Source organism: Lygodium microphyllum, chromosome 1 (assembly GCF_053477565.2).
Source record: "Lygodium microphyllum isolate KBCC chromosome 1, Lygodium_microphyllum_v1.1.10, whole genome shotgun sequence".
Lineage (NCBI taxonomy): Eukaryota > Viridiplantae > Streptophyta > Polypodiopsida > Schizaeales > Lygodiaceae > Lygodium > Lygodium microphyllum.
The window spans coordinates 45352397-45363935 of record NC_141135.1 but is presented as its reverse complement, the minus strand read 5'-3'; the positions used below and the strand labels follow the sequence as shown (position 1 = coordinate 45363935).

Genomic DNA, 11539 nt, shown 5'->3' with positions numbered 1-11539 from the left:
AAGACAATAACTCTACAAAAGAGATCAATGGTAAAAGCATAGATTTGTTTTTCCCCTTTTGCATTGCAAGTGGAAAGGTAAAAGGAGGGGTGGTACATAAGTTATTTTTTTCCCTCTTTCCCCTTTCTCACAAAGAGTAGGGAGATCCATGCTCAACATGGTGAAGGGATTCAAGTCCCTTCGGTCTCTATTTAATTTGGTGTGTTAGTTGGTTAAGTGGTCTTCGAATGTTTAGCTTATATTGATATGGTGTATTAAGGGGCACATGTCTAACATATGCAATTTTCAAGGGTCTATAAACAACTGCAAATGGGTGACAAGCAATTACATGCTTCAGAGAGTCTATCCAATGCTTAATGTGTAAAGAAAGGGGTAATGGACAAATTCTTGCTTAGCACCAAAAAACTTATCCTCAAGATGTGCACACTAGTCTAGGCAAGCAATCGTAAATGTGTAACCAACCTTACTAGGATACTTGAGACATTATGGAAAGGACCTTTCATGTCTCCATAGAGTGTCATATGGTGTCTAGTGCTTTGAAAACTTCTGTTTTGTTGAAAGGCTGCTATGTTATCCTGCGTTCAAGCCTTAATTTTGCATAAACCTTTGTGTCTGTGTGTGAGAGTACTCCCATCAATATTTTTGTAAGGTTGTGTTCATGCAAAGGCCAACAAATATAAAGATACTCCAAAGTCAACAAGAAACAAATCACAACAAATGCTCATTGTATCAAATTCGATACAACACAACATCACACAAATTGTTTTTTCATTTCAATTCTTTATCTCCTCGTGTAGTTGGTCTGCTCATGTCTCACTCTTCCTCTTCATCTTCCCATTCCATAGCCTTAGTTTTCCTTAGGAGGTGCAACAAATCCCTTGCGGGCTTCATTGACCACATGGGTAGGCCTTATGGTAACACCATCAACGAAAATCCCAGATTTCCACCAGAGGACTTCAGTTTCCCTCATCGAGAACATGATCTCAACAGGGTGGTCAGCATCATCATCATTGATCTGGAACTCACCTACATCACACTCCACCCACGGGAAATTGTTTTCATCATCATCATGGTCTTCTTCAGAGTGCTGATAAGCATCATCGTGCTCATTTTCATCATCATCTTCCTCCTCAGAGTCCTGATAAGTATCATCATGCTCACTAGTGCTGTTGTTACTGTCCTTATCAGGATTATCATTGTCATTGTCATTAGCATTGTTATTGTCATTGCCATGAGTCTCATTAGCATCATTGTGATTATCATTGGTGTCATTCGCATTATTGTTATTCTGATTGTTGTTCTTGTTGTTGCCATTGTTGTTGATGTTGGTGCTGAATAGGAATGCAGGAGGGCTACTGGGAGGAAAAGAGTTTTGATGGTGAGAAAGAAAGGAGCATTGGCTCTCAGTTTGCTGGCCACTGGACAAGTTCTGTAAGCTCAGTTTGACAGGTGATCTTTCCCATCCACTTGCACCCCCTACCTTGAGCCTAAACGAGACCACATAGCTTCCCCGAGCAAGTGACTGGCGCCACGCACCCTCCACCTGAAACCAGCAAACTGAGCGCAAATACGCCACAGTCGGAAACCTGAAATTATATACCAGCTTGCAAGTTAAAATCACATTTTACGTTCAATGACCCTGAAAGAAATATGTTAGGAGTGGGTGGATCCAACAACTGACTTCTCTCTCTAAAACATTAAGTTCACTGGTAGATCTAAATTCTCTCTGACAAAATCACCATGACTATATTATATATAAATCTATAGACACAATAGCTCTCCATACAGTACATCCAAATTTCTATCACATTAACCAACTTTCTATGACAAGTTCAAGTATGAGGACAGATGGATGGGGTTGGAGAAGTGCTATATTCAAGCCGATGAACTAAGACTTGAGTGATTACAGGAATACAAATTTGATTGTTGCATTTACATAAAATTACAAATCTTCTCTATAATTTTAGAATTTTGAGGGTGCCATGTTTCAAGGATACAAGAGGATAGCCTCACCCCTGCCATTCTCCCCAAAGCTAGATTTCCTGCTGTCAAAGCAAGCACGGCCATTGTGCTTCTATCTACCTCCATGCTTGGATGCATCCATACCTTGCACAGTGCTGATCAGATTACAAATTCACCTTTCATTTCTACCCAGTGTGAGTAGAATTATGCTGTTTTCTGTTGATACCCAGTTGAGTATTACAACCCGATCATCTACATCACAAAATTGGAAAATTTTCCACAGCCAATATCTTATCATAAGCCTGCCAATTAGGACACTTTTCAAGGCACTACAAAAGGCGAAGCTTTAGTGACTTGCCTTTTAACATGCAGTACAACCAGACATAAATTATGTTGCACTGCTTTGGACAGATGCACAAGAGGTCTTTCGTGCAAAATGGCATTCAATCTGTTTGCAGCTTGAAGAGCAGAAAAAAGGATGAAGGTCACAATTGATGTAATTTTCAAGTTATAGTTGCTTGACTAGGCATACATGCCAAGTGCAACACTAGGGGTAAAGCACAATAGACTCTCAAGAATCATCCTGTTGAGGACATAGTCTCTTTATGTTTTGGACTGAATAGAAAAGGAAGTAACATAGACTAGGGTGGGTGGTCCACAAATGTATGGATCGGGTTGCAGGGAACCTCTGATAATCAAATGGAAGTGAATCTGATGGGTTAGGCAAACACCACCCACCGCCCCCCCCCCAAAAAAAAAGACCACTTAAAAGTGTCTGAGACACATATACTGATGGACAAATACACTACCAAAGCTCCTTATGTCCTCTTTTGACTCGGTCTGAGCATCATATGCAGGACATGACCATACAGGACACACAACAGCTGAAGCCTCCATTGTGAAGGACACTTGTACTACTATTGTCACAAAGAAGAAATGGAAAAAAATTCAAACACCAAACTCAAATCACTTCTTCGTCTGGTCATCTAAGCTAATTTCTAACAAAACCAAAAGCAGACATGATCCTCCAATCATACACATGCAAAGCATTGTATATACTGCAAGTATACCCTTAGAGCTCTCTCATTGCTTTTTTTGCCATCTGAGGCTATTTCGGCCCCCCTTTTAGATCTGCAAGGTTGCAAACAGCAATTTCAAGATATACTGCAATTTCGGTTGTCTCTACCGAAAGTGGGTGTACCAATTACAGATTTCAACCGAAAGTGGATGTACCAGTTACAGATTTCAAATCTATAAGTTCTAAGGTGTTTGCCAAGAAGCAAACACATGTTTTATCTGCAAACACATTGCAAATTACATGTACTATTGAGTAGTCAGTGATAAATATTGCTTGGTGTATTACTATGCACTTGTTGTGAAAGATTGTGAAAGACTTGCTTTACTATTTTGTATCAATTTTGTGATAATGGCAAAGAACAGGGGAAACCCCATCATTGAGAAGCTAAACAAGAACTATTATCCATCATGGAAGTTTCGTGTAACGAACTTCCTTATTGGAAAAGACCTCTTCGAGTTTATTTTAGGTGAAGAAAATGAGTCAAAGCCGAGTGGCCCTGCGACTGTAGAAGAATTAAAGGTGTAGAAAGAATGGAATGCAAAAGACAAAAATGTGATGTATTGGCTATCTGCAATCATTGATAGTACTACGTTGGGACATATTAAAAATGTAAAAACTTCACGTGCTGCTTGGACAATTTTTAAAAGCATGTTTTCAATAAATACAAAGGCCCAAAAGATTCAACTCAAGTAAGAGTTGAATATCTTGAAAAAATGAAAGATGTTTATAAAAGAGTATGTTTTGAAAGTGAGAAGTATTACAGATGCTTTAATAGCTATAGATGCAATGTGTAATGATGATGATTTCATTTCATCTACTTTGGGTGGCCTTAATATGAGAAGGCCTAAAAATCATTTATCACTTTTATATATATACGAAAGCCGTTTACATCTGTTTGATATGCAAGATAAGATAAATGCTATTACAAAAAAGGAGACACAGAACGATGTATGGTATATTGATTCAAGTACATCTAATCATATGACCAATCATGCTGAATAGTTTGGAGAGATACAAGACTTACAAAATCCAGGTTATATACACATGGGTGATGATTTATCCCATCCAATTCCACACATTGAAAAGATTTCCCTTTTCTTTGCATTGCATAATGATTAAACAAAGAATCTATTAGATATATTACATGTGCAATCCATCACAAAGAATTTGGTGTTTGTTGATCAAATAGTAGAGTAAGAATTACAAATTCAATTTAATGCAAAAGAAAACTTTGTGAAAGATTTTAATGATAAGTGTAAGTTTGTTGCAAAAGAAAATAGAGTTTGTTGCATGTTCACTTTAGATTTTGAAATTCCTACTATAAATGTTGCTATGTATGCTAAAGAAAAATGAGTGGTTACAAACATTGAAATATGATGCAAATATATTGAACATACAAATTTGCAAAGACTAAAATTAATACAGTCCAAAGGATTGATTTCAGGACTACCTGCTTTTAGAGTTACAGAATTTTATTAAGTGTATAAAGTATATCAATTTTACAAGCATGCAAGGCACCCTTTTTTGCATGATAGAGATGTGAGCAAAAACATACTTGATGTTGTACATACAAATATTTAGAAGCCTACACAAAATATATCTCTTAGTGATAGAAAATACTTTATCACCTTTATTTATGATTATTCAAGAAAGCTACATGTATATTTCATAAAGAAAAAGAATGATATATTTGAGCACTTCAAAACTTTTGAGGCTACTGTTGAAATAGAAACGGACTTGAAAGTTTAAGTACTTAAGATCAAATGAAAAAGAAGAGTATATCTCTAATGAGTTTAATGACTTTTTGAGGTCTCATGAAATAAAGAGACAATTTACTTGCAGGTATATCCCACAGCAAAATGAGCTTGCAGAAAGAAACAATAGACATATTGTAGAAGTTGCAAGAGCATTGACGCGACTGAAAAAAATATATCGAAATATGTTTGGTCTAAAGATGTTCATACTACTATATATATTGTCAACAAAACTCCCACAGCTACAGTTCATGGAATGACTCTTCCCCTCCTCCCCGATTCTTCGAATAATGCTTTGCAGGCAAAAAGCCCAATCTATCACACTTGAAAGAGTTTGACAGTATTTCATATATTCATGTGTTTGATGAGCTACGAAAAAAGCTTAATCCAAAGGCTAAAAAATGTATTTTTATTGAATATTCTTCAGAGTAGAAAAAATATCATTGTTATAACTTTGTCACAGGTGAGTTCAGAGTACGTAAGAATGTTATTTTTTATGAGATTAGTAGTTGATATACATCTAGTGGTGATCCATAGAAAAATGATGATAATCATGATAGTTATGTACAGAAAGAAAAGCAAGAATCATGGAGCTTTAGTAGACCTCAAATACCATCTCATACTACATCTACAATTAGTCCTTAGTCTAAGAGACTAAACAATAGTTTCACATCTTCAAGTATATCTACTAGTGTTATAGATAAAGATAGAGAAGAAAAAAGTGTAAGATAGTAATGATGCATCTGCTAGTCATTTATGATTTGATGGAGATTTCAATGATTCAGAGAGTTTGGATGATGAGCTTGATATTTTTTCAATCAAGACACCAAAAGTACAAAGAGCATATGGTAATGTAAAGGTTCCATTGAGTGATCCAATGATACGCACGTCTAGCAAGGTTAGATATCCTATTAAAGATTTTGTTTTAAAGATTATGTAACTCACAATTATACTTATATGGTAAAGGGGATTGTGAATGTTAAACCCACTTGCTTTAAGGATGCTATTGGTCATAATCATTAGGATGCAGCAATGGACAAGGAGATGGTTGCATTAGAAGCCAATAAGACTTGGGATCTAGTATCATTGTCTAAGGGCAAGAAAGCTATTGACTGTAAGTAGATTTACAAAACCAATCATACTACAAATGATTTTGTTAACAGATATAAGGCTAGGCTAGTTGCAAAAGGCTATGCTCAAACATATGAAATAGATTATTAAAAGACATTTAGTCCAATGGCTAAAATGACAACCGTTAGATATGTGATTGCTTTGGTAACATCCAAAGATTGAAGTTTGTAACAAATGGATGTCAAGAATGCCTTCTTGCATAGTGAATTACAAAAAGAGGTGTATATGAAGCAATCAGCAGGTTCTAAGGATTTAGAGCATTCCACATATGTGTGCAAGTTAAAGAAGGTGCTCTATGGACTGAAGCAAGCACCTAGAGTATAGTCCGACAAGATCGAAGAGTATCTTGTCATCATTGACTTTTTATGTTTCTAATACTAATCACTTACTTTATGTGAAAAAAATATGCAAGTTTGGTCATCATAGTCGTCTATGTGGATGACTTGATTATTACACGTGACAATGATAGTAGAATTATTGAAGTTAAGAAATTTTGTGAAAAAAAAGTTTTAGATGAATTTGGGTGAGCTAAGATACTTTATCGATATTAAGGTGATCAAATATGATGATGGTATATGGTTGTCCAAAGGCAATATGACTTAGATATGCTGTCTAAGTACAGTATAACAGTATGTAAGTCTCTTTCAATGCCATTAAAGCAAAATGTAAAGTGTGTTGATATTAAGGATGAGATAAAAAACCCTACTATATTCAGGAGGATAGTAGAGAGTCTAATTTACATGACTATTATAAGGCCAAACTTAAGTTATATTGTGGACCTTGTCAATCAATTTATCCAAATACCTAGAAAGTCTCATTCGGATGCAGTTAGATGTATATCAAGATATGAAAATTTCACTTTGCATTATAGGTTTTTTTATAAGACAGACAAGGATATATAGGTATTTTGATGCATAAATGCAGATTAGACTAGTAGCATGTCTGACAGAAGATCTACCAACGGATTCGTGTTTTTCCTTGATAGTGCAACAACTACGTGGAGTAGCAAAAAGCAACCTACAATTGCTTTTCGAGTACAAAGACTCAGTACAAAGGTACTACTATAGCAATATATGAAGCAGTATGACTGCAAAAGTTATTGGGTGATTTGAATGTGCAAGGAGATGATCTAGTTGGCATTTATTGTGATAACATGAGCAATATACAGCTAGCTAGGAACCCAGTGTTCTATACTAGAACAAAACAAATAGAGATACATTATCACTTTGTGAGAGTCAGCACATAAGATCAGATAGCTAACATTTTCACAAAGGTATTAGATATAGAGAGCTTCAAATGTCTTAAAGCTTGGAGTTATAGAGATACAATTGAGCTTGAAGGAAAGTGTTGAGATAGCAAGCTCAACATGTGCACTCATTGATGATAGAACACTTGGTTAGATGGGTCCGCACGTCTACACTAAGCACATCAATGATCATTATGATCCTCACATGGCCACTGACTTATCACTTATTATATTTGATTGTTACACCTATTTACAGCTGATATAGTTATAGCTATCATCAATCAATTAGTATAGTCAATTATGCATTGTTTGACTTAGTAGGTCACTTTTCTTTATATTGTATCTTATATATACTTTGTGTACATTGTATTGTGTAAAAAAAGAGGAAAAAATCAACAAGAAAACGTTTTGGCCTCCATCTCCCCCCTTGTGTTCTTGAGTGAGCTTCTTCTTGCGTATATGGTGTGTGTTCAACGCAGCAACTCAAGCAAGTCCCCTCACCACGCAATTCGTGAAGGATGTCTACAAGGGTCAAGGCTGCCGACAGCAAATCCAATCTACACTCCAGCCCCACATGCAATCTTGTACTCTTCCATGCCCCGAATCCCCAAAGTACATATGCTGCTTTGTCTAGGATAGACTATTGATCATGGCTGATCAACCTCGAATAGCCACCATCAACCTTGATCACACACGACCACTCTTGCTTACCTGGCTTGACCCACGTGTACACCATCTGACTCCACACCCTTGCTGAAGAATGTTATTTAAAACAACACGTGTTTGCAATTATCTGCCAAAGACTATGCTGATGACTGCAAAGTCGACTGCCTTAAATAGTCATATGCAGAACAGACAGACATGCCTGCACAACTGCCAATCCACCTAGCCTGCTGTTTGATTATCTACCACATCAACAATCCTGCCCAACAGCCATCGGCACTGTCCTGCTGTCTTATGCTGTCTGCCATGTGGCAATCACTAACCCCAACACTCCTGTCATGATCAGGCTGACGTTTATTTTTCTTGAGTTTTCAAGATTTTCAGAACTTTTATAAGAAAGTCTAAAGTGGCAGTTAGCTGTTTTTGCTCCCTACAGACACATTTTTCACAAGGAAATTGAAATATTTAACAGCCCATGCCATACATGGTGCAATGATTCAAAAATATGTTCAACAACGCTGTGGTGAACAAAATTAAATGTGACGCCTCTCTTCAAAGTTGCCTTGATTTCCACTGTGTGTGAGAGCATGGAGCAACTGATTAAGCACAAAAATACATGACTACTATGGCAAGGATTGTAAACAGAATTGAGAAGCTCCTACAGTAGTAGCATAAGGAGTGCTTGTTAATGTTTAAACTTTTGAATGGGATCTCTAGGCAAACATAATCTGCTTTATTTGTCTCTAAATCTTGTCGCAGGATAGGACTCCAAAATACTGAATATTGTGGCAGCGTGATGAAAAAGTCAGAAAAACACAACAGCATTTCACAAGGTTCCAAATGGGGCTAGGCTTTTGGACTCCACTAAACCCTGTCCATGGCAAGCATGGTGGAGCTGAATGTGAAACAAGGGCCCATCTATAGAAGCATCATCCTTACTTTCTATGCATATAATCTTGTCATGGTGGAGCTGAATGTGAAACCAGGGCCTATCTGTGGAGGCATCGTTCTTACTTTCTATGCATATAATAAGGGAGCAGTTAATATGACCAAAGATGTGCATGCTAAGAATAAGACTTTGTTGCATATAATAAGGGAGCAGTTAATATGAAGATATTCTTAAGTTGCAACTTGGAAACTCAGAGCTAGTTTGTGAAGGGGGTATTGTTTGAGTCAAGACATAAAACAGCAACATGGGCACAGTGGAACAAACCTGGCTTGTTACAACACACAATTTCAGGGCCTCCTTTCCATCACTTTGTTTACATATTGACAGATGGAACTACCGTATACTTACTACTTAGTTACGGCATCATTCAAGTTCAAATAAGGTGCATGCAACATGAATGGTTTTGCATGGAAAGAAGTCACTGGTGATTCATGATTAGAACAATAGATAGAGGATGAATGCAGCTCCTCATCATCTTTCCATTTATCAGGTGCTCATCTCACTAATCTGATGTAATAGACCTATGACTACAGCACAAGAATTCACAAAGAGAAGTCAAAGACATCACCTACCAGAAACAAGAGCATATGTCAGTTCCTAGACTGGCAGCATTTGTACCAGTACTTGGTTTGGTGAGCCTTTCCCCTTGTCCTATGTAGTCTAGCAAGCTTTTATCAGTTTCAGCATTTTAGCTCTAGTTTAGGCAACTTTTCCCTTTGTCCAGGAGATATATGTACTGGAGACGTTAACAAAAACACACACACACACACAATCAATCTCTCTCTCTCTTTCTCTCTCTCTCTCTCTTTTTTTTTTTCGTAAAAGTTCTCTCTCTCTCTCTCTCTCTCTCTCTCTCTCTCTCTCTCTCTCACCATGATCCAGAGCACCGTATCCATCCCCAGTATTGAGGTGTCGACCCCCACACAATGTTCAGTGCTTTGGCACTCAGCATATAACATTCAGCCCCCGTTGCAGGATCCAGCCAATATCTCTATATCACAAACAATCAATCATCCAAGTGTTAAGATTGATGTTTGATTGGATTTAAACACAGGACGTATCCCTATAACACAAGCATCAATCATCTTTTTTTATGTGTTTCAATTGGTGTTTGATTGATTGGATTCAGACAGAGCACACGTATCTACAACACAGAAATCAATCATCAATTTTTATGTGTTAAGATTGGCGTTTGATTGCTTGGATTTACCCAGAAATCCGGCGATCAATCAATGTTCTTGATATGAGAAAAATAAAGTTTGATTGAATTGTTATTGATTAGATTAGATTCAAGCAGAGTACGTATGCTCCATAACACACAGTCAGTCGATCGATCTATGGATGTATTGTGAATGCGGATACATTCTCCCATTGATTGGATTCAAGCAGATACATGTGTGATTACGACATCAACAATTGATTGATCGAGTTCACTTGCCTGAGTACCTCTGCAGAGAGGGATGGATCTGCACAAGCGGAAGAAGAGCTGTCTAGTGGGGAGGCAGAGAAGTCGCTCTGCGAGGGTTGATCGAGCCTGATGATGGCCATCATCAATATCAGTAGTAGTCTCGATATCACTGTCATGCTCGTCATCGGAGTCGACCTGATTGCGAATGAGGGCGAGAGAGTGCGGGGGGAGCAGCCTTGACCACACCACATCGGATGCAGAGGCCCCTCGGAAGGTCCGGTTCACGCAGGCCGCGCGGCAGGTGGTCGCAGGGTCGGTGAAGGACAGCACACGAGCCGCCAGCCATTCGAACTCTCCAAGAAGAGAACCAGCTACAGTAGTGTTGCCAGGCTGCTCTACTGCAGCTTGCATGACAGACGATCGAGCAGCGGACGATGATGACGATGAGAGAGAGAGGGGGTGAGAGGGTTTCAGAAGAAGGCAGGGATCAGGAAGCATAAATCATGGATGTCGTGCAAGCAGACGAAGGAGGCGACTAAGGATGTCGTGCTTTTGGCATGGACATTCATACTTAGGGCCGTTTCACACCCAAACGCGGCCGCGCAAGTCCACCAATCTCTCTCTCTCTCTCTCTCTCTCTCTCTCTCTCTCTCTCGCACATGCATCATCCATAAATGCTATGAATCCCTCTGAGGAAAACATCTAACGCATCCATTTCAGGTAATGTAAATATTCATCTAAGGCATCCATTTCAGGAAAACAATAGGAACCATTTTGTAGTGAATGTAATAATGAGAATACATGAATTACACTTATGTTATTCACTGAATTTAGGACCTGTAAATATTTGATTTCTAGATTGCTACCACCGTCACTCATGGATTGAATTGGGCATGTAAATATTCACTAAATTGCTACCACCGTCATGGGCATGTAAATACATTGAATTGCTACCACCATCATGGATTGAATTGGTCAGTATACTTGTGCTATTTGTTGAATTCAGGACATGCAATGGATGTAATAAGACTTAAGACCAGATTTTGCATGCTTATTTTAGAATCTAGATTGCCTTATAATGGTGCTGCCTTTGCTAGAAGCCTATTTGATCTGTATCGAAAGAGCCACCCTACTTTGACACTAGGTTGATTGCTCTTTGATTTCGCTTTATCTGATGATTATATTTTTAATTTTTCATAGATCAAAGTTCACTTTCAAATTCATGGTGGCTGAAATTTAATTTGCTACCACCATCATGGATTGAATTGGACAGTATACTTCTACTATTTGCTGAATTTAGACATGCAATGGATGTGATAAGACTTAAGACCAAAATTTGTCTGCTTAT

At 37.9% G+C, this 11539-nt stretch overlaps 1 protein-coding gene across 2 annotated transcripts; it reads right to left on the bottom strand.

Moving 5' to 3' along the window:
• Positions 1–26: 26 nt before the first annotated feature.
• On the bottom strand, positions 27–10721 carry LOC148041062 (uncharacterized). 2 transcript variants are annotated; one of them, XM_087676306.1, is made up of 3 exons: positions 10222–10721; positions 9656–9774; positions 27–1586 (listed from the first exon to the last, which is right to left on the bottom strand). In XM_087676306.1, exons 1-3 carry the CDS (start codon positions 10687–10689, stop codon positions 848–850), a joined length of 1326 nt encoding a protein of 441 aa, XP_087532432.1. In that variant the 5' UTR covers positions 10690–10721; the 3' UTR covers positions 27–847. The 2 variants fall into 2 exon arrangements, with proteins under 2 accessions (XP_087532432.1, XP_087532442.1); XM_087676316.1 differs by having other exon boundaries at positions 10230–10378.
• Between the last annotated feature and the right edge of the window lie 818 nt (positions 10722–11539).